The sequence below is a fragment of the Oncorhynchus gorbuscha genome, unplaced genomic scaffold (assembly GCF_021184085.1).
Source record: "Oncorhynchus gorbuscha isolate QuinsamMale2020 ecotype Even-year unplaced genomic scaffold, OgorEven_v1.0 Un_scaffold_2891, whole genome shotgun sequence".
Lineage (NCBI taxonomy): Eukaryota > Metazoa > Chordata > Actinopteri > Salmoniformes > Salmonidae > Oncorhynchus > Oncorhynchus gorbuscha.
This window is the reverse complement of record NW_025747282.1, coordinates 25001-50000: the sequence shown is the minus strand read 5'-3', so window position 1 is coordinate 50000 and position 25000 is coordinate 25001. Positions and strand designations below refer to the sequence as shown.

Sequence of the window (25000 nt, the reverse complement as noted above, 5' to 3'; positions counted from 1 at the left end):
CTGTTGACCCCTGTATATAGCTCCACATTGACTCTGTACTGGTACCCCTGTATATAGCCTCCACATTGACTCTGTACTGGTACCCCTGTATATAGCCTCCACATTGACTCTGTACCAGTACCCCTGTATATAGCCTCCACATTGACTCTGTACCAGTACCCCCTGTATATAGCCTCCACATTGACTCTGTACCAGTACCCCTGTATATAGCCTCCACATTGACTCTGTACCAGTACCCCTGTATATAGCCTCCACATTGACTCTGTACCAGTACCCCTGTATATAGCCTCCACATTGACTCTGTACTGGTACCCCCTGTATATAGCCTCCACATTGACTCTGTACCAGTACCCCTGTATATAGCCTCCACATTGACTCTGTACCAGTACCCCTGTATATAGCCTCCACATTGACTCTGTACCAGTACCCCTGTATATGGCCTCCACATTGACTCTGTACCAGTACCCCCTGTATATAGCCTCCACATTGACTCTGTACTGGTACCCCCTGTATATAGCCTCCACATTGACTCTGTACCAGTACCCCTGTATATAGCCTCCACATTGACTCTGTACTGGTACCCCCTGTATATAGCCTCCACATTCACTCTGTACCAGTACCCCTGTATATAGCCTCCACATTGACTCTGTACCAGTACCCCTGTATATAGCCTCCACATTGACTCTGTACCAGTACCCCTGTATATAGCCTCCACATTGACTCTGTACCAGTACCCCCTGTATATAGCCTCCACATTGACTCTGTACCAGTACCCCTGTATATAGCCTCCACATTGACTCTGTACCAGTACCCTGTATATAGCCTCCACATTGACTCTGTACCAGTACCCTGTATATAGCCTCCCACATTGACTCTGTACCAGTACCCCTGTATATGGCCTCCACATTGACTCTGTACCAGTACCCCCTGTATATAGCCTCCACATTGACTCTGTACTGGTACCCCCTGTATTTAGCCTCACATTGACTCTGTACCAGTACCCTGTATATAGCCTCCACATTGACTCTGTACTGGTACCCCTGTATAGCCTCCACATTCACTCTGTACCAGTACCCTGTATATAGCCTCCACATTGACTCTGTACCAGTACCCCTGTATATAGCCTCCACATTGACTCTGTACCAGTACCCTGTATATAGCTCCACATTGACTCTGTACCAGTACCCTGTATATAGCCTCCACATTGACTCTGTACCAGTACCCTGTATATAGCCTCCACATTGACTCTGTACCAGTACCCCTGTATATAGCCTCCACATTGACTCTGTACCAGTACCCCTGTATATAGCCTCCACATTGACTCTGTACCAGTACCCCTGTATATAGCCTCCACATTGACTCTGTACCAGTACCCTGTATATAGCCTCCACATTGACTCTGTACCAGTACCCCTGTATATAGCCTCCACATTGACTCTGTACCAATACCCTGTATATAGCCTCCACATTGACTCTGTACCAGTACCCTGTATATAGCCTCCACATTGACTCTGTACCCGCACCCCTGTATATAGCCTCCACATTGACTCTGTACCAGTACCCCTGTATAGCCTCCACATTGACTCTGTACCAGTACCCTGTATATAGCCTCCACACTGACTCTGTACCAGTACCCCTGTATATAGCCTCCACATTGACTCTGTACCAGTACCCCTGTATATAGCCTCCACATTGGGACTCTGTGCAGTACCCCTGTATATAGCCTCCACATTGACTCTGTACCAGTACCCCTGTATATAGCCTCCACATTGACTCTGTACCAGTACCCCTGTATATAGCCTCACATTGACTCTGTACCAGTACCCCTGTATATAGCCTCCACATTGACTCTGTACCAGTACCCCTGTATATAGTCTCCACATTGACTCTACCAGTACCCCCTGTATATAGCCTCCACATTGACTCTGTACCAGTACCCCTGTATATAGCCTCCACATTGACTCTGTACCAGTACCCCTGTATATAGCCTCCACATGGAATCTGTACCAGTACCCCCTGTATATAGCCTCCACATTGACTCTGTACCAGTACCCCTGTATATAGCCTCCACATTGACTCTGTACCAGTACCCCTGTATATAGCCTCCACATTGACTCTGTACCAGTACCCCTGTATATAGCCTCCACATTGACTCTGTACCAGTACCCCTGTATATAGCCTCCACATTGACTCTGTACCAGTACCCTGTATATAGCCTCCACATTGACTCCTGTACCAGTACCCCTGTATATAACCTCCACATTGACTCTGTACCAGTACCCCTGTATATAGCCTCCACATTGACTCTGTACCAGTACCCCTGTATATAGCCTCCACATTGAATCTGTACCAGTACCCCTGTATATAGCCTCCACATTGACTCTGTACCAGTACCCTGTATATAGCCTCCACATTGACTCTGTACCAGTACCCTGTATATAGCCTCCACATTGACTCTGTACCAGTACCCCCTGTATATAGCCTCCACATTGACTCTGTACCAGTACCCCTGTATATAGCCTCCACATTGACTCTGTACCAGTACCCCTGTATATAGCCTCCACATTGACTCTGTACCAGTACCCTGTATATAGCCTCCACATTGACTCTGTACCAGTACCCCTGTATATGGCCTCCACATTGACTCTGTACCAGTACCCCCTGTATATAGCCTCCACATTGACTCTGTACCGCCCCTGTATTTAGCCTCCACATTGACTCTGTACCACTACCCCTGTATATAGCTCCACATTGACTCTGTACCGTACCCCTGTATATAGCCTCCACATTGACTCTGTACCGGTACCCCTGTATATAGCCTCCACATTGACTCTGTACCAGTACCCCCTGTATATAGCCTCCACATTGACTCTGTACCAGTACCCCTGTATATAGCCTCACATTGACTCTGTACCAGTACCCCTGTATATAGCCTCCACATTGACTCTGTACCAGTACCCTGTATATAGCCTCCACATTGACTCTGTACCAGTACCCCTGTATATAGCCTCCACATTGACTCTGGGTACCAGTACCCCTGTATATGGCCTCCACATTGACTCTGTACCAGTACCCCTGTATATAGCCTCCACATTGACTCTGTACTGGTACCCCTGTATTTAGCCTCCACATTGACTCTGTACCAGTACTCCTGTATATAGCCTCCACATTGACTCTGTACTGGTACCCTGTATATAGCCTCCACATTGACTCTGTACCAGTACCCCTGTATATAGCCTCCACATTGACTCTGTACCAGTACCCTGTATATAGCCTCCACATTGACTCTGTACCAGTACCCCCTGTATATAGCCTCCACATTGACTCTGTACCAGTACCCCTGTATATAGCCTCCACATTGACTCTGTACCAGTGCCCTGTATATAGCTTCCACATTGACTCTGTACCAGTACCCCCTGTATATAGCCTCCACATTGACTCTGTACCAGTACCCCTGTATATAGCCTCCACATTGACTCTGTACCAGTACCCCTGTATATAGCTCTCCACATTGACTCTGTACCAGTACCCCTGTATATAGCCTCCACATTGACTCTGTACCAGTACCCCTGTATATAGCCTCCACATTGACTCTGTACCAGTACCCCTGTATATAGCCTCCACATTGACTCTGTACCAGTACCCCCTGTATATAGCCTCCACATTGACTCTGTACCAGTACCCTGTATATAGCCTCCACATTGACTCTGTACCAGTACCCCCTGTATATAGCCTCCACACTTGACTCTGTACCAGTACCCCCTGTATATAGCCTCCACATTGACTCTGTACCAGTACCCCTGTATATAGCCTCCACATTGACTCTGTACCAGTACCCCTGTATATAGCCTCTACATTGACTCTGTACCAGTACCCCCTGTATATAGCCTCCACATTGACTCTGTACCAGTACCCCTGTATATAGCCTCCACATTGACTCTGTACCAGTACCCTGTATATAGCCTCCACATTGACTCTGTACCAGTACCCCTGTATATAGCCTCCACATTGACTCTGTACCAGTACCCCTGTATATAGCCTCCACATTGACTCTGTACCACTACCCCCTGTATATAGTCTCCACATTGACTCTGTACCAGTACCCCTGTATATAGCCTCCACATTGACTCTGTACCAGTACCCCTGTATATAGCCTCCACATTGACTCTGTACCAGTACCCCTGTATATAGCCTCCACATTGACTCTGTACCAGTACCCCTGTATATAGCCTCCACATTGACTCTGTACCAGTACCCCTGTATATAGCCTCCACATTGACTCTGTACCAGTACCCTGTATATAGCCTCCACATTGACTCTGTACCAGTACCCCCTGTATATAGCCTCCACATTGACTCCGTACCAGTACCCTGTATATAGCTCCACATTGACTCTGTACCAGTACCCCTGTATATAGCCTCCACATTGACTCTGTACCAGTACCCCTGTATATAGCCTCCACATTGACTCTGTACCAGTACCCTGTATATAGCCTCCACATTGACTCTGTACCAGTACCCCTGTATATAGCCTCCACATTGACTCTGTACCAGTACCCCTGTATATAGCCTCCACATTGACTCTGTACCAGTACCCCTGTATATAGCCTCCACATTGACTCTGTACCAGTACCCCTGTATATAGCCTCCACACTGACTCTGTACCAGTACCCCTGTATATAGCCTCCACATTGACTCTGTACCAGTACCCCTGTATATAGCCTCCACATTGACTCTGTACCAGTACCCCTGTATATAGCCTCCACATTGACTCTGTATCAGTACCCCTGTATATAGCCTCACATTGACTCTGTACCAGTACCCCTGTATATAGCCTCCACATTGACTCGGTACCAGTACCCCCTGTATATAGCCTCCACATTGACTCTGTACCAGTACCCCTGTATATAGCCTCCACATTGACTCTGTACCAGTACCCCCTGTATATAGCCTCCACATTGACTCTGTACCAGTACCCCTGTATATAGCCTCCACATTGACTCTGTACCAGTACCCCTGTATATAGCCTCCACATTGACTCTGTACCAGTACCCCCTGTATATAGCCTCCACATTGACTCTGTACCAGTACCCCTGTATATAGCCTCCACATTGACTCTGTACCGTAGTACCCTGTATATAGCCTCCACATTGATTCTGTACCAGTACCCCTGTATATAGCCTCCACATTGACTCTGTACCAGTACCCCTGTATATAGCCTCCACATTGACTCTGTACCAGTACCCCTGTATATAGCCTCCACATTGACTCTGTACCAGTACCCTGTATATAGCCTCCACATTGACTCTGTACCAGTACCCCTGTATATAGCCTCCACACTGACTCTGTACCAGTACCCTGTATATAGCCTCCACACATTGACTCTGTAACAGTACCCCTATATAAGCCTCCACTTTGACTCTGTACCAGTACCCCTGTATATAGCCTCCACATTGACTCTGTACCAGTACCCTGTATATAGCCTCCACATTGACTCTGTACCAGTACCCCTGTATATAGCCTCCACATTGACTCTGTACCAGTACCCCTGTATATAGCCTCCACATTGACTCTGTACCAGTACCCCTGTATATAGCCTCCACATTGACTCTGTACCAGTACCCCCTGTATATAGCCTCCACATTGACTCTGTACCAGTACCCCTGTATATAGCCTCCACATTGACTCTGTACCAGTACCCCTGTATATAGCCTCCACATGGAATCTGTACCAGTACCCCCTGTATATAGCCTCCACATTGACTCTGTACCAGTACCCCTGTATATAGCCTCCACATTGACTCTGTACCAGTACCCCTGTATATAACCTCCACATTGACTCTGTACCAGTACCCCTGTATATAGCCTCCACATTGACTCTGTACCAGTACCCCTGTATATAGCCTCCACATTGACTCTGTACCAGTACCCCTGTATATAGCCTCCACATTGACTCTGTACCAGTACCCCTGTATATAGCCTCCACATTGACTCTGTACCAGTACCCTGTATATAGCCTCCACATTGACTCTGTACCAGTACCCTGTATATAGCCTCCACATTGACTCTGTACCAGTACCCTGTATATAGCCTCCACATTGACTCTGTACCGGGCCCCCTGTATATAGCCCACATTGACTCTGTACCACCCCCTGTATATAGTCTCCACATTGACTCTGTACCACTACCCCCTGTATATAGCCTCCACATTGACTCTGTACCAGTACCCCTGTATATAGCCTCCACATTGACTCTGTACCAGTACCCCTGTATATAGCCTCCACATTGACTCTGTACCAGTACCCCCTGTATATAGCCTCCACATTGACTCTGTACCAGTACCCCTGTATATAGCCTCCACATTGACTCTGTACCACTACCCCCTGTATATAGCCTCCACATTGACTCTGTACCAGTACCCCTGTATATAGCCTCCACATTGACTCTGTACCACTACCCCCTGTATATAGTCTCCACATTGACTCTGTACCAGTACCCCTGTATATAGCCTCCACATTGACTCTGTACCAGTACCCCTGTATATAGCCTCCACATTGACTCTGTACCAGTACCCTGTATATAGCCTCCACATTGACTCTGTACCAGTACCCCTGTATATAGCCTCCACATTGACTCTGTACCAGTACCCTGTATATAGCCTCCACATTGACTCTGTACCAGTACCCCTGTATATAGCCTCCACATTGACTCTGTACCAGTACCCCTGTATATAGCCTCCACATTGACTCTGTACCAGTACCCCTGTATATAACCTCCACATTGACTCTGTACCAGTACCTGTATATAGCCTCCACATTGACTCTGTACCAGTACCCCTGTATATAGCCTCCACATTGACTCTGTACCAGTACCCCTGTATATAGCCTCCACATTGACTCTGTACCAGTACCCCTGTATATAGCCTCCACATTGACTCTGTACCAGTACCCCTGTATATAGCCTCCACATTGACTCTGTACCAGTACCCCCTGTATATAGCTCCACATTGACTCTGTACCAGTACCCCTGTATATAGCCTCCACATTGACTCTGTACCAGTACCCCTGTATATAGCCTCCACATTGACTCTGTACCAGTACTCCCTGTATATAGCCTCCACATTGACTCTGTACCAGTACCCCTGTATATAGCCTCCACATTGACTCTGTACCAGTACCCCTGTATATAGCCTCCACATTGACTCTGTACCAGTACCCCTGTATATAGCCTCCACATTGACTCTGTACCAGTACCCCTGTATATAGCCTCCACATTGACTCTGTACCAGTACCCTGTATATAGCCTCCACATTGACTCTGTACCAGTACCCCTGTATATAGCTTCCACATTGACTCTGTACCAGTACCCTGTATATAGCCTCCCACATTGACTCTGTACCAGTACCCCTGTATATAGCCTCCACATTGACTCTGTACTAGTACCCCCTGTATATAGCCTCCACATTGACTCTGTACCAGTACCCCTGTATATAGCCTCCACATTGACTCTGTACCAGTACCCCTGTATATAGTCTCACATTGACTCTGTACCAGTACCCCTGTATATAGCTCTCCACATTGACTCTGTACCAGTACCCCTGTATATAGCACATTGACTCTGTACCAGTACCCCCCTGTATATAGCCTCCACATTGACTCTGTACTAGTACCCCTGTATATAGCCTCCACATTGACTCTGTACTAGTACCCCCTGTATATAGCCTCCACATTGACTCTGTACTAGTACCCCTGTATATAGCCTCCACATTGACTCTGTACTAGTACCCCTGTATATAGCCTCTACATTGACTCTGTACTAGTACCCCTGTATATAGCCTCCACATTGACTCTGTACCAGTACCCCTGTATATAGTCTCCACATGACTCTGTACCAGTACCTTCCTGTATGGAGCCTCCACATTGACTCTTTCTGTACCAGTACCCCTGTATATAGCCTCTACATTGACTCTGTACCAGTACCCCTGTATGGAGCCTCCCATTGACTCTGTACCAGTACCCCTGTACCAGTCCCACATTGACTCTACCAGTACCCCTGTATATAGCCTCCACATTGACTCTGTACCAGTACTTCTGTATATAGCCTCCACATTGACTCTGCACCAGTACCCCTGTATATAGCCTCCACATTGACTCTGTACCAGTACCCCTGTATAGCCTCCACATTGACTCTGTACTAGTACCCCTGTATATAGCCTCCACATTGACTCTGTACTAGTACCCCCTGTATATAGCCTCCACAATGGGACTCTGTACTAGTACCCCTGTATATAGCTCTCCACATTGACTCTCCTGTACCAGTACCCCTGTATATAGTCTCCACATTGACTCCTGTACCAGTACCCTGTATATAGTCTCCACATTGACTCTGTACCAGTACCCCTGTATATAGCCTCCACATTGACTCTGTACTAGTACCCCTGTATATAGCCTCATATTGACTCTGTACTAGTACCCCTGCTATAGCCTCCACATTGACTCTGGTAATAGTACCCTGTATATAGCCTCCACATTGACTCTGTACTAGTACCCCTGCATATAGCCTCCACATTGACTTCTGTACTAGTACCCCTGTATATAGCCTTGGGCTTACTGACTCTGTACTAGTACCCCTGTATATAGCCTCCACATTGACTCCCTGTACCAGTACCCCTGTATATACCTCCACATGGACTCTGTACCAGTACCCCTGTATATAGCTTCCACATTGACTCTGTACCAGTACCCCTGTATATAGCCTCCACATTGACTCTGTACCAGTACCTGTATATAGCCTCCACATTGACTCCCTCGTACCAGTACCCCTGTATATAGCCTCCACATTGACTCTGTACCAGTACCCCTGTATATAGCCTCCACATTGACTCTGTACCAGTACCCCTGTATATAGCCTCCACATTGACTCTGTACCAGTACCCCTGTATATAGCCTCCACATTGACTCTGTACCAGTACCCCTGTATATAGCCTCCACATTGACTCTGTACCAGTACCCCTGTATATAGCCTCCACATTGACTCTGTACCAGTACCCCTGTATATAGCCTCCACATTGACTCTGTACCAGTACCCCTGTATATAGCCTCCACATTGACTCTGTACCAGTACCCCTGTATATAGCCTCCACATTGACTCTGTACCAGTACCCCTGTATATAGCCTCCACATTGACTCTGTACCAGTACCCCTGTATATAGCCTCCACATTGACTCTGTACCAGTACCCCTGTATATAGCCTCCACATTGACTCTGTACCAGTACCCCTGTATATAGCCTCCACATTGACTCTGTACCAGTACCCCTGTATATAGCCTCCACATTGACTCTGTACCAGTACCCCTGTATATAGCCTCCACATTGACTCTGTACCAGTACCCCTGTATATAGCCTCCACATTGACTCTGTACCAGTACCCCTGTATATAGCCTCCACATTGACTCTGTACCAGTACCCCTGTATATAGCCTCCACATTGACTCTGTACCAGTACCCCTGTATATAGCCTCCACATTGACTCTGTACCAGTACCCCTGTATATAGCCTCCACATTGACTCTGTACCAGTACCCCTGTATATAGCCTCCACATTGACTCTGTACCAGTACCCCTGTATATAGCCTCCACATTGACTCTGTACCAGTACCCCTGTATATAGCCTCCACATTGACTCTGTACCAGTACCCCTGTATATAGCCTCCACATTGACTCTGTACCAGTACCCCTGTATATAGCCTCCACATTGACTCTGTACCAGTACCCCTGTATATAGCCTCCACATTGACTCTGTACCAGTACCCCTGTATATAGCCTCCACATTGACTCTGTACCAGTACCCCTGTATATAGCCTCCACATTGACTCTGTACCAGTACCCCTGTATATAGCCTCCACATTGACTCTGTACCAGTACCCCTGTATATAGCCTCCACATTGACTCTGTACCAGTACCCCTGTATATAGCCTCCACATTGACTCTGTACCAGTACCCCTGTATATAGCCTCCACATTGACTCTGTACCAGTACCCCTGTATATAGCCTCCACATTGACTCTGTACCAGTACCCCTGTATATAGCCTCCACATTGACTCTGTACCAGTACCCCTGTATATAGCCTCCACATTGACTCTGTACCAGTACCCCTGTATATAGCCTCCACATTGACTCTGTACCAGTACCCCTGTATATAGCCTCCACATTGACTCTGTACCAGTACCCCTGTATATAGCCTCCACATTGACTCTGTACCAGTACCCCTGTATATAGCCTCCACATTGACTCTGTACCAGTACCCCTGTATATAGCCTCCACATTGACTCTGTACCAGTACCCCCTGTATATAGCCTCCACATTGACTCTGTACCAGTACCCCTGTATATAGCCTCCACATTGACTCTGTACCAGTACCCCTGTATATAGCCTCCACATTGACTCTGTACCAGTACCCCTGTATATAGCCTCCACATTGACTCTGTACCAGTACCCCTGTATATAGCCTCCACATTGACTCTGTACCAGTACCCCTGTATATAGCCTCCACATTGACTCTGTACCAGTACCCCTGTATATAGCCTCCACATTGACTCTGTACCAGTACCCCTGTATATAGCCTCCACATTGACTCTGTACCAGTACCCCTGTATATAGCCTCCACATTGACTCTGTACCAGTACCCCTGTATATAGCCTCCACATTGACTCTGTACCAGTACCCCTGTATATAGCCTCCACATTGACTCTGTACCAGTACCCCTGTATATAGCCTCCACATTGACTCTGTACCAGTACCCCTGTATATAGCCTCCACATTGACTCTGTACCAGTACCCCTGTATATAGCCTCCACATTGACTCTGTACCAGTACCCCTGTATATAGCCTCCACATTGACTCTGTACCAGTACCCCTGTATATAGCCTCCACATTGACTCTGTACCAGTACCCCTGTATATAGCCTCCACATTGACTCTGTACCAGTACCCCTGTATATAGCCTCCACATTGACTCTGTACCAGTACCCCTGTATATAGCCTCCACATTGACTCTGTACCAGTACCCCTGTATATAGCCTCCACATTGACTCTGTACCAGTACCCCTGTATATAGCCTCCACATTGACTCTGTACCAGTACCCCTGTATATAGCCTCCACATTGACTCTGTACCAGTACCCCTGTATATAGCCTCCACATTGACTCTGTACCAGTACCCCTGTATATAGCCTCCACATTGACTCTGTACCAGTACCCCTGTATATAGCCTCCACATTGACTCTGTACCAGTACCCCTGTATATAGCCTCCACATTGACTCTGTACCAGTACCCCTGTATATAGCCTCCACATTGACTCTGTACCAGTACCCCTGTATATAGCCTCCACATTGACTCTGTACCAGTACCCCTGTATATAGCCTCCACATTGACTCTGTACCAGTACCCCTGTATATAGCCTCCACATTGACTCTGTACCAGTACCCCTGTATATAGCCTCCACATTGACTCTGTACCAGTACCCCTGTATATAGCCTCCACATTGACTCTGTACCAGTACCCCTGTATATAGCCTCCACATTGACTCTGTACCAGTACCCCTGTATATAGCCTCCACATTGACTCTGTACCAGTACCCCTGTATATAGCCTCCACATTGACTCTGTACCAGTACCCCTGTATATAGCTTCCACATTGACTCTGTACCAGTACCCCTGTATATAGCCTCCACATTGACTCTGTACCAGTACCCCTGTATATAGCCTCCACATTGACTCTGTACTAGTACCCCCTGTATATAGCCTCCACATTGACTCTGTACCAGTACCCCTGTATATAGCCTCCACATTGACTCTGTACCAGTACCCCTGTATATAGCCTCCACATTGACTCTGTACCAGTACCCCTGTATATAGCCTCCACATTGACTCTGTACCAGTACCCCTGTATATAGCCTCCACATTGACTCTGTACCAGTACCCCTGTATATAGCCTCCACATTGACTCTGTACCAGTACCCCTGTATATAGCCTCCACATTGACTCTGTACCAGTACCCCTGTATATAGCCTCCACATTGACTCTGTACCGGTACCCCTGTATATAGCCTCCACATTGACTCTGTACCAGTACCCCTGTATATAGCCTCCACATTGACTCTGTACCAGTACCCCTGTATATAGCCTCCACATTGACTCTGTACCAGTACCCCTGTATATAGCCTCCACATTGACTCTGTACCAGTACCCCTGTATATAGCCTCCACATTGACTCTGTACCAGTACCCCTGTATATAGCCTCCACATTGACTCTGTACCAGTACCCCTGTATATAGCCTCCACATTGACTCTGTACCAGTACCCCTGTATATAGCCTCCACATTGACTCTGTACCAGTACCCCTGTATATAGCCTCCACATTGACTCTGTACCAGTACCCCTGTATATAGCCTCCACATTGACTCTGTACCAGTACCCCTGTATATAGCCTCCACATTGACTCTGTACCAGTACCCCTGTATATAGCCTCCACATTGACTCTGTACCAGTACCCCTGTATATAGCCTCCACATTGACTCTGTACCAGTACCCCTGTATATAGCCTCCACATTGACTCTGTACCAGTACTCCCTGTATATAGCCTCCACATTGACTCTGTACCAGTACCCCTGTATATAGCCTCCACATTGACTCTGTACCAGTACCCCTGTATATAGCCTCCACATTGACTCTGTACCAGTACCCCTGTATATAGCCTCCACATTGACTCTGTACCAGTACCCCTGTATATAGCCTCCACATTGACTCTGTACCAGTACCCCTGTATATAGCCTCCACATTGACTCTGTACCAGTACCCCTGTATATAGCCTCCACATTGACTCTGTACCAGTACCCCTGTATATAGCCTCCACATTGACTCTGTACCAGTACCCCTGTATATAGCCTCCACATTGACTCTGTACCAGTACCCCTGTATATAGCCTCCACATTGACTCTGTACCAGTACCCCTGTATATAGCCTCCACATTGACTCTGTACCAGTACCCCTGTATATAGCCTCCACATTGACTCTGTACCAGTACCCCTGTATATAGCCTCCACATTGACTCTGTACCAGTACCCCTGTATATAGCCTCCACATTGACTCTGTACCAGTACCCCTGTATATAGCCTCCACATTGACTCTGTACCAGTACCCCTGTATATAGCCTCCACATTGACTCTGTACCAGTACCCCTGTATATAGCCTCCACATTGACTCTGTACCAGTACCCCTGTATATAGCCTCCACATTGACTCTGTACCAGTACCCCCTGTATATAGCCTCCACATTGACTCTGTACTAGTACCCCCTGTATATAGCCTCCACATTGACTCTGTACCAGTACCCCTGTATATAGCCTCCACATTGACTCTGTACCAGTACCCCTGTATATAGCCTCCACATTGACTCTGTACCAGTACCCCTGTATATAGCCTCCACATTGACTCTGTACCAGTACCCCTGTATATAGCCTCCACATTGACTCTGTACCAGTACCCCTGTATATAGCCTCCACATTGACTCTGTACCAGTACCCCTGTATATAGCCTCCACATTGACTCTGTACCAGTACCCCTGTATATAGCCTCCACATTGACTCTGTACCGGTACCCCTGTATATAGCCTCCACATTGACTCTGTACCAGTACCCCTGTATATAGCCTCCACATTGACTCTGTACCAGTACCCCTGTATATAGCCTCCACATTGACTCTGTACCAGTACCCCTGTATATAGCCTCCACATTGACTCTGTACCAGTACCCCTGTATATAGCCTCCACATTGACTCTGTACCAGTACCCCTGTATATAGCCTCCACATTGACTCTGTACCAGTACCCCTGTATATAGCCTCCACATTGACTCTGTACCAGTACCCCTGTATATAGCCTCCACATTGACTCTGTACCAGTACCCCTGTATATAGCCTCCACATTGACTCTGTACCAGTACCCCTGTATATAGCCTCCACATTGACTCTGTACCAGTACCCCTGTATATAGCCTCCACATTGACTCTGTACCAGTACCCCTGTATATAGCCTCCACATTGACTCTGTACCAGTACCCCTGTATATAGCCTCCACATTGACTCTGTACCAGTACCCCTGTATATAGCCTCCACATTGACTCTGTACCAGTACCCCTGTATATAGCCTCCACATTGACTCTGTACCAGTACCCCTGTATATAGCCTCCACATTGACTCTGTACCAGTACCCCTGTATATAGCCTCCACATTGACTCTGTACCAGTACCCCTGTATATAGCCTCCACATTGACTCTGTACCAGTACCCCTGTATATAGCCTCCACATTGACTCTGTACCAGTACCCCTGTATATAGCCTCCACATTGACTCTGTACCAGTACCCCTGTATATAGCCTCCACATTGACTCTGTACCAGTACCCCTGTATATAGCCTCCACATTGACTCTGTACCAGTACCCCTGTATATAGCCTCCACATTGACTCTGTACCAGTACCCCTGTATATAGCCTCCACATTGACTCTGTACCAGTACCCCTGTATATAGCCTCCACATTGACTCTGTACCAGTACCCCTGTATATAGCCTCCACATTGACTCTGTACCAGTACCCCTGTATATAGCCTCCACATTGACTCTGTACCAGTACCCCTGTATATAGCCTCCACATTGACTCTGTACCAGTACCCCTGTATATAGCCTCCACATTGACTCTGTACCAGTACCCCTGTATATAGCCTCCACATTGACTCTGTACCGGTACCCCTGTATATAGCCTCCACATTGACTCTGTACCAGTACCCCCTGTATATAGCCTCCACATTGACTCTGTACCAGTACCCCCTGTATATAGCCTCCACATTGACTCTGTACCGGTACCCCTGTATATAGCCTCCACATTGACTCTGTACCAGTACCCCTGTATATAGCCTCCACATTGACTCTGTACCGGTACCCCTGTATATAGCCTCCACATTGACTCTGTACCAGTACCCCCTGTATATAGCCTCCACATTGACTCTGTACCGGTACCCCTGTATATAGCCTCCACATTGACTCTGTACCAGTACCCCTGTATATAGCCTCCACATTGACTCTGTACCAGTACCCCTGTATATAGCCTCCACATTGACTCTGTACCAGTACCCCTGTATATAGCCTCCACATTGACTCTGTACCAGTACCCCCTGTATTAACCTCCACATTGACTCTGTACCGGTACCCCTGTATATAGCCTCCACATTGACTCTGTACCGTAATACCCTGTATATAACCTCCACATTGACTCTGTACCAGTACCCCTGTATATAGCCTCCACATTGACTCTGTACCAGTACCCCTGTATATAGCCTCCACATTGACTCTGTACCAGTACCCCCTGTATATAGCCTCCACATTGACTCTGTACCAGTACCCCTGTATATAGCCTCCACATTGACTCTGTACCAGTACCCCTGTATATAGCCTCCACATTGACTCTGTACCAGTACCCCTGTATATAGCCTCCACATTGACTCTGTACCAGTACCCCTGTATATAGCCTCCACATTGACTCTGTACCAGTACCCCTGTATATAGCCTCCACATTGACTCTGTACCAGTACCCCTGTATATAGCCTCCACATTGACTCTGTACCAGTACCCCTGTATATAGCCTCCACATTGACTCTGTACCAGTACCCCTGTATATAGCCTCCACATTGACTCTGTACCAGTACCCCTGTATATAGCCTCCACATTGACTCTGTACCAGTACCCCTGTATATAGCCTCCACATTGACTCTGTACCAGTACCCCTGTATATAGCCTCCACATTGACTCTGTACCAGTACCCTGTATATAGCCTCCACATTGACTCTGCACTACCCCTGTATATAGCCTCCACATTGACTCTGTACCAGTGGGCCCCCTGTATATAGCTTCCACATTGACCTCTGTACCAGTACCCCTGTATAGCCTCCACATTAAAGGGATTCTGTACCAATACCCTCGTATATAGCCTCCACATTGACTCTGTACCAGTACCCTGCATATAGCCTCCACATTGACTCCTGTACCAGTACCCCTGGGTATATAGCCTCCACATTGGACTCCCAGCCCAGTACCCTGTATATAGCCTCCACATTGACTCTGTACCAGTACCCTGTATATAGCCTCCACATTGACTCTGTACCAGTACCCCCTGTATATAGCCCAGTCCATATAGCCTCCATTGACTCTGTACCAGTACCCCTGTATATAGCCTCCACATTGACTCTGTACCAGTACCCCCTGTATATAGCCTCCACATTGACTCTGTACCAGTACCCCTGTATATAGCCTCCACATTGACTCTGTACCAGTACCCCTGTATATAGCCTCCACATTGACTCTGTACCAGGTACCCCTGTATAGCCTCCACATTGACTCTGTACCAGTACCCCCTGTATATAACCTCCACATTGACTCTGTACCAGTACCCCCTGTATATAGCCTCCACATTGACTCTGTACCGGTACCCTGTATATAGCCTCCACATTGACTCTGTACCAGTACCCTGTATATAGCCTCCATATTGACTCTGTGCCGGTACCCTGTATATAGCCTCCACATTGACTCTGTACCAGTAACCCCTGTATATAGCCTCCACATTGACTCTGTACCGGTACCCTGTATAGCCTCCACATTGACTCTGTACCAGTACCCTGTATATAGCCTCCACATTGACTCTGTACCAGTACCCTGTATATAGCCTCCACATTGACTCTGTACCAGTACCCTGTATAGCCTCCACATTGACTCTGTACCGGTACCCCTGTATATAGCCTCCACATTGACTCTGTACCAGTACCCCCTGTATATAACCTCCACATTGACTCTGTACCAGTACCCCCTGTATATAGCCTCCACATTGACTCTGTACCGGTACCCCTGTATATAGCCTCCACATTGACTCTGTACTGGTACCCCCTGTATATAGCCTCCACATTGACTCTGTACCAGTACCCCTGTATATAGCCTCCACATTGACTCTGTACCGGTACCCCTGTATATAGCCTCCACATTGACTCTGTACCAGTACCCCTGTATATAGCCTCCACATTGACTCTGTACCAGTACCCCTGTATATAGACTCCACATTGACTCTGTACCAGTACCCCTGTATATAGACTCCACATTGACTCTGTACTAGTACCCCTGTATATAGCCTCCACATTGACTCTGTACCAGTACCCCCTGTATATATCCTCCACACTGACTCTGTACCAGTACCCCCTGTATATAGCCTCCATATTGACTCTGTACCAGTACCCCTGTATATAGCCTCCACATTGACTCTGTACCAGTACCCTGTATATAGCCTCCATATTGACTCTGTACCAGTACCCCTGTATATAGCCTCCACATTGACTCTGTACCAGTACCCTGTATATAGCCTCCACATTGACTCTGTACCAGTACCCTGTATATAGCCTCCACATTGACTCTGTACCAGTACCCCTGTATATAGCCTCCACATTGACTCTGTACCAGTACCCCTGTATATAGCCTCCATATTGACTCTGTACCAGTACCCCTGTATATAGCCTCCACATTGACTCTGTACCAGTACCCCTGTATATAGCCTCCACATTGACTCTGTACCAGTACCCCCTGTATATAGCCTCCACATTGACTCTGTACCAGTACCCCTGTATATAACCTCCACATTGACTCTGTACCAGTACCCCTGTATATAGCCTCCACATTGACTCTGTACCAGTACCCCTGTATATAGCCTCCATATTGACTCTGTACCAGTACCCCTGTATATAGCCTCCACATTGACTCTGTACCAGTACCCCTGTATATAGCCTCCACATTGACTCTGTACCAGTACCCCCTGTATATAGCCTCCACATTGACTCTGTACCAGTACCCCTGTATATAGTCTCCACATTGACTCTGTACCAGTACCCCTGTATGGAGCCTCCACATTGACTCTGTACCAGTACCCCCTGTATATAGCCTCTACATTGACTCTGTACCAGTACCCCTGTATGGAGCCTCCACATTGACTCTGTACCAGTACCCCTGTATATAGTCTCCACATTGACTCTGTACCAGTACCCCTGTATATAGCCTCCACATTGACTCTGTACCAGTACCCCTGTATATAGCCTCCACATTGACTCTGTACCAGTACCCCTGTATGGAGCCTCCACATTGACTCTGTACCAGTACCCCTGTATATAGCCTCCACATTGACTCTGTACCAGTACCCCCTGTATATAGCCTCCACATTGACTCTGTACCAGTACCCTGTATATAGCCTCCACATTGACTCTGTACCAGTACCCCTGTATATAGCCTCCACATGACTCTGTACCAGTACCCCTGTATATAGCCTCCACATTGACTCTGTACCAGTACCCCTGTATATAGCCTCCACATTGACTCTGTACCAGTACCCCTGTATATAGCCTCCACATTGACTCTGTACCAGTACCCCTGTATATAGCCTCCACATTGACTCTGTACCAGTACCCCCTGTATGGAGCCTCCACATTGACTCTGTACCAGTACCCCTGTATATAGCCTCCACATTGACTCTGTACCAGTACCCCTGTATATAGCCTCCACATTGACTCTGTACCAGTACCCCTGTATATAGCCTCCACATTGACTCTGTACCAGTACCCCTGTATATAGCCTCCACATTGACTCTGTACCAGTACCCCTGTATATAGCCTCCACATTGACTCTGTACCAGTACCCCCTGTATATAGCCTCCACATTGACTCTGTACCAGTACCCCTGTATATAGTCTCCACATTGACTCTGTACCAGTACCCCTGTATGGAGCCTCCACATTGACTCTGTACCAGTACCCCCTGTATATAGCCTCTACATTGACTCTGTACCAGTACCCCTGTATATAGCCTCCACATTGACTCTGTACCGTAATACCCTGTATATAGCCTCCACATTGACTCTGTACCAGTACCCCCTGTATATAGCCTCCACATTGACTCTGTACCAGTACCCCTGTATATAGCCTCCACATTGACTCTGTACCAGTACCCCTGTATATAGCCTCCACATTGACTCTGTACCAGTACCCCCTGTATATAGCCTCCACATTGACTCTGTACCAGTACCCCCTGTATATAGCCTCCACATTGACTCTGTACCAGTACCCCCTGTATATAGCCTCCACATTGACTCTGTACCAGTACCCCTGTATATAGCCTCCACATTGACTCTGTACCAGTACCCTGTATATAGCCTCCACATTGACTCTGTACCAGTACCCCTGTATATAGCCTCCACATTGACTCTGTACCAGTACCCTGTATATAGCCTCCACATTGACTCTGTACCAGTACCCCTGTATATAGCCTCCACATTGACTCTGTACCAGTACCCCTGTATATAGCCTCCACATTGACTCTGTACCGGTACCCCTGTATATAGCCTCCACATTGACTCTGTACCAGTACCCTGTATATAGCCTCCACATTGACTCTGTACCAGTACCCCTGTATATAGCCTCCACATTGACTCTGTACCAGTACCCCTGTATATAGCCTCCACATTGACTCTGTACCAGTACCCCCTGTATATAGCCTCCACATTGACTCTGTACCAGTACCCCCTGTATATAGCCTCCACATTGACTCTGTACCAGTACCCCTGTATATAGCCTCCACATTGACTCTGTACCAGTACCCCTGTATATAGCCTCCACATTGACTCTGTACCAGTACCCCTGTATATAGCCTCCACATTGACTCTGTACCAGTACCCCTGTATATAGCCTCCACATTGACTCTGTACCAGTACCCCTGTATGGAGCCGCGTTATTGTTATTTTTATTGTGTTACTTTTTATTATTACTTTTTTAAATTTTAGTCAACTTGGTAAATATTTTCAACAACTCTTCTTGAACTGTACTGTTGGTTAAGGGCTTGAAAGTAAAGCATTTCACGGTAAGGTCTACACTTGTTGTATTCGGTGTATGTGACAAATACAGTTTGATTTTATTATATGGACAGATCGTAGATCAGCGATTATACTCTGAGATGCTTTGTGGAAACGGGCAAAGAGGTACCTTTTCACCTCACATTTTTTGTCCAATCCCACCACTGTGCGTATTCATGAAGAGTCTCAGTACGAGTGTTGATCTAGGATCAGCTCTCCCCCCCGTTCATGTCATCTGATTCATCAGGATCTGAAAGGGACAATTGGTCCTAGATCAGCTGACATTACTGTTCTCCTCTCCTGTTGTTTCATCAGCAGGTCTAATTAGCTGACATTCGTGTCCTTCTTTCCCCAGTTATGTACGCCTCCACGAATCTCCAGGACCTTATCGATGGGAAGGAACCTGTCGTATATCGCCAACGAGGTGAGTTCCCCTTGTCTTACATACTTTACAACGAGGTGAGTTCCGTGTCTTATCTACTTTACAATGAGGTGAGTTCCCGTGTCTTATCTACTTTACAACGAGGTGAGTTCCCGTGTCTTACATACTTTACAATGAGGTGAGTTCCCATGTCTTATCTACTTTACAATGAGGTGAGTTCCCGTGTCTTATCTACTTTACAATGAGGTGAGTTCCGTGTCTTATCTACTTTACAATGAGGTGAGTTCCGTGTCTTATCTACTTTACAATGAGGTGAGTTCCCGTGTCTTATCTACTTTACAATGAGGTGAGTTCCCGTGTCTTATCTACTTTACAACGAGGTGAGTTCCCGTTTCTTATCTACTTTACAATGAGGTGAGTTCCGTGTCTTATCTACTTTACAATGAGGTGAGTTCCCATGTCTTATCTACTTTACAATGAGGTGAGTTCCCATGTCTTATCTACTTTACAATGAGGTGAGTTCCCATGTCTTACATACTTTACAACGAGGTGAGTTCCTGTGTCTTATCTACTTTACAATGAGGTGAGTTCCCGTGTCTTATCTACTTTACAATGAGGTGAGTTCCCCTGTCTTATCTACTTTACAACGAGGTGAGTTCCCATCCTACATACTTTACAATGAGGTGAGTTCCCATCCTACATACTTTACAACGAGGTGAGTTCCCATCCTACATACTTTACAATGAGGTGAGTTCCCGTGTCTTATCTACTTTACAATGAGGTGAGTTCCCATCCTACATACTTTACAATGAGGTGAGTTCCCATCCTACATACTTTACAACGAGGTGAGTTCCCATCCTACATACTTTACAATGAGGTGAGTTCCCATCCTACATACTTTACAATGAGGTGAGTTCCCGTGTCTTATCTACTTTACAATGAGGTGAGTTCCCTTGTCTTACATACTTTACAACGAGGTGAGTTCCCCTTGTCTTACATACTTTACAATGAGGTGAGTTCCCCTTGTCTTATCTACTTTACAACGAGGTGAGTTCCCCTTGTCTTACATACTTTACAATGAGGTGAGTTCCCCTTGTCTTATCTACTTTACAACGAGGTGAGTTCCCCTTGTCTTACATACTTTACAATGAGGTGAGTTCCCATTCTACATACTTTACAATGAGGTGAGTTCCCATCCTACATACTTTACAACGAGGTGAGTTCCCCTTGTCTTACATACTTTACAATGAGGTGAGTTCCCCTTGTCTTATCTACTTTACAATGAGGTGAGTTCCCCTTGTCTTATCTACTTTACAACGAGGTGAGTTCCCCTTGTCTTACATACTTTACAACGAGGTGAGTTCCCCTTGTCTTATCTACTTTACAATGAGGTGAGTTCCCCTTGTCTTATCTACTTTACAATGAGGTGAGTTCCCCATGTCTTACATACTTTACAACGAGGTGAGTTCCCCTTGTCTTATCTACTTTACAACGAGGTGAGTTCCCGTATCTTACATACCTTACAACGAGGTGAGTTCCTGTGTCTTATCTACTTTACAACGAGGTGAGTTCCGTGTCTTATCTACTTTACAACGAGGTGAGTCCCCATGTCTTATCTACTTTACAACAAGGTGAGTTCCCGTGTCTTACATACTTTACAATGAGGTGAGTTCCCATCCTACATACTTTACAATGAGGTGAGTTCCCCTTGTCTTACATACTTTACAATGAGGTGAGTTCCCCTTGTCTTATCTACTTTACAACGAGGTGAGTTCCCCTTGTCTTACATACTTTACAATGAGGTGAGTTCCCATCCTACATACTTTGCAACGAGGTGAGTTACCGTGTCTTACATACTTTACAATGAGGTGAGTTCCCATCCTACATACTTTACAATGAGGTGAGTTCCCATCCTACATACTTTACAACGAGGTGAGTTCCCCTTGTCTTACATACTTTACAACGAGGTGAGTTCCCCTTGTCTTACATACTTTACAACGAGGTGAGTTCCCCTTGTCTTACATACTTTACAACTAGGTGAGTTCCCCTTGTCTTATCTACTTTACAACGAGGTGAGTTCCCCTTGTCTTATCTACTTTACAATGAGGTGAGTTCCCCTTGTCTTATCTACTTTACAATGAGGTGAGTCCCCATGTCTTACATACTTTACAATGAGGTGAGTTCCCATCCTACATACTTTACAATGAGGTGAGTTCCCCTTGTCTTACATACTTTACAATGAGGTGAGTTCCCATCCTACATACTTTACAATGAGGTGAGTTCCCATCCTACATACTTTACAATGAGGTGAGTTCCCATCCTACATACTTTACAATGAGGTGAGTTCCCATCCTACATACTTTACAATGAGGTGAGTTCCCATCCTACATACTTTACAATGAGGTGAGTTCCCTTGTCTTACATACTTTACAATGAGGTGAGTTCCCATCCTACATACTTTACAATGAGTTCCATCCTACATACTTTACAATGAGGTGAGTTCCCATCCTACATACTTTACAATGAGGTGAGTTCCCATCCTACATACTTTACAATGAGGTGAGTTCCCCTTGTCTTACATACTTTACAATGAGGTGAGTTCCCATCCTACATACTTTACAATGAGGTGAGTTCCCATCCTACATACTTTACAATGAGGTGAGTTCCCATCCTACATACTTTACAATGAGGTGAGTCCCATCCTACATACTTTACAATGAGGTGAGTTCCCATCCTACATACTTTACAATGAGGTGAGTTCCCATCTACATACTTTACAATGAGGTGAGTTCCCCTTCTCTTACATACTTTACAATGAGGTGAGTTCCCATCCTACATACTTTACAACGAGGTGAGTTCCCCTTGTCTTACATACTTTACAATGAGGTGAGTTCCCATCCTACATACTTTACAATGAGGTGAGTTCCCATCCTACATACTTTACAATGAGGTGAGTTCCCATCCTACATACTTTACAATGAGGTGAGTTCCCATCCTACATACTTTACAATGAGGTGAGTTCCCATCCTACATACTTTACAATGAGGTGAGTTCCCATCCTACATACTTTACATAATATATATATAATAAATAATATATGCCATTTAGCAGACGCTTTTATCCAAAGCGACTTACAGTCATGTGTGCATACATTCTACGTATGGGTGGTCCCGGGGATCGAACCCACTACCCTGGCGTCACAAGCGCCATGCTCTACCAACTGAGCTACAGAACCCCTACAATGAGGTGAGTTCCCCTTCTCTTACATACTTTACAATGAGGTGAGTTCCCATCCTACATACTTTACAACGAGGTGAGTTCCCCTTGTCTTACATACTTTACAATGAGGTGAGTTCCCATGTCTTACAGTAAATTAGGAAACCATGTTTGTGTGTGTAGTTGACCATCTCTCTTTCTTTCTCTCTCCCCTTTCTCTGTCTCTCCCTCCATCTCTCTCTTTCTCTCTCCCCTTTCTCTCTCTGTCTCTCCCTCCATCTCTCTCCCTCTCAGAAGCGTCACATAGAGTTGATAGAGCTGGAGAACGATGGGAAGGGGCTGGGCTTCGGCATTGTAGGGGGTCGATCCTCTGGAGTCCTGGTCAAAACCATCCTACCAAGTGGCCCTGCTGGACTGGTATGTCAGTCAATCAATCAATACAACATCAACTTAGTTTGATCAGCCAGTGAAATGTGACAAAGTCACACTGCTGGATAATATAGACATGAAACACACCGTAGGTTCAAACACGTTCTGACTTTGCCAGTGTCACCTTCAACCCCCGCTGTGTACGACAACCAGTCACTTGTGAATTGTCTTTAAATTACCGAGTTAGCTTTTTTTTTTTTTATGTGACTTGCGAGGTCACCATGTCAAAGTAGAACACACAACAATCTGTAACAGTGATTACAAAGTGATGTAACATCCCTCCCCTCCCAGGACAAGCGTCTGCGTAGCGGAGACCACATCCTGCGTATCGAGGACACAGACCTGGCGGGCATGGGCAACGAGGAAGTGGCTCACGTTCTCCGCAACGCAGGGTCAAGGGTCAAACTGCTGATTGCTAGGGACGTCGCGGTCTCCACGGGAACCAACGACCTCTCCCTCTCCTCCCCCCCGCTCCCTCTCCTCGTCCAGCAACAACAGAGGGTGGCCAGGATGGGCAAACAGGTATGTGTGGAGGGGAGAGGTAACCTGTAACTAGACTAGACAGAGCAGCTCTCCATAATGAGGAGATGACGACGCCTCAGGGATCCTAACCTGTATCTAGACTAGACAGAGCAGCTCTCCATAATGAGGAGATTACAACGCCCCAGGGATCCTAAACTGTAAATAGACTAGACATAGCAGCTCTCCATAATGAGGAGATTACAACGCCCCAGGGATCCTAACCTGTAACTAGACTAGACAGAGCAGCTCTCCATAATGAGGAGATTACAACGCCCCAGGGATCCTAACCTGTAACTAGACTAGACAGAGCAGCTCTCCATAATGAAGAGATTACAACGCCTCAGGGATCCTAACCTGTAACTAGACTAGACATAGCAGCTCTCCATAATGAGGAGATTACAACGCCCCAGGGATCCTAACCTGTAACTAGACTAGACAGAGCAGCTCTCCATAATTAGGAGATTACAACGCCCCAGGGATCCTA

At 46.5% G+C, this 25000-nt stretch overlaps 1 protein-coding gene across 1 annotated transcript in view; it reads left to right on the top strand.

Annotated features, from left to right (window-relative positions):
• Positions 1-25000, top strand: part of LOC124027018 (multiple PDZ domain protein-like) — a gene marked incomplete at its 3' end in the record, with an annotated part of 57509 nt that overhangs the window by 8888 nt on the left and 23621 nt on the right. The window contains exons 5-7 of the mRNA XM_046339579.1: positions 20323-20391; positions 23860-23982; positions 24286-24516. Coding sequence (XP_046195535.1) covers positions 20323-20391; positions 23860-23982; positions 24286-24516 — 423 coding nt within the window. The remainder of the gene's footprint in view (positions 1-20322; positions 20392-23859; positions 23983-24285; positions 24517-25000) is intronic.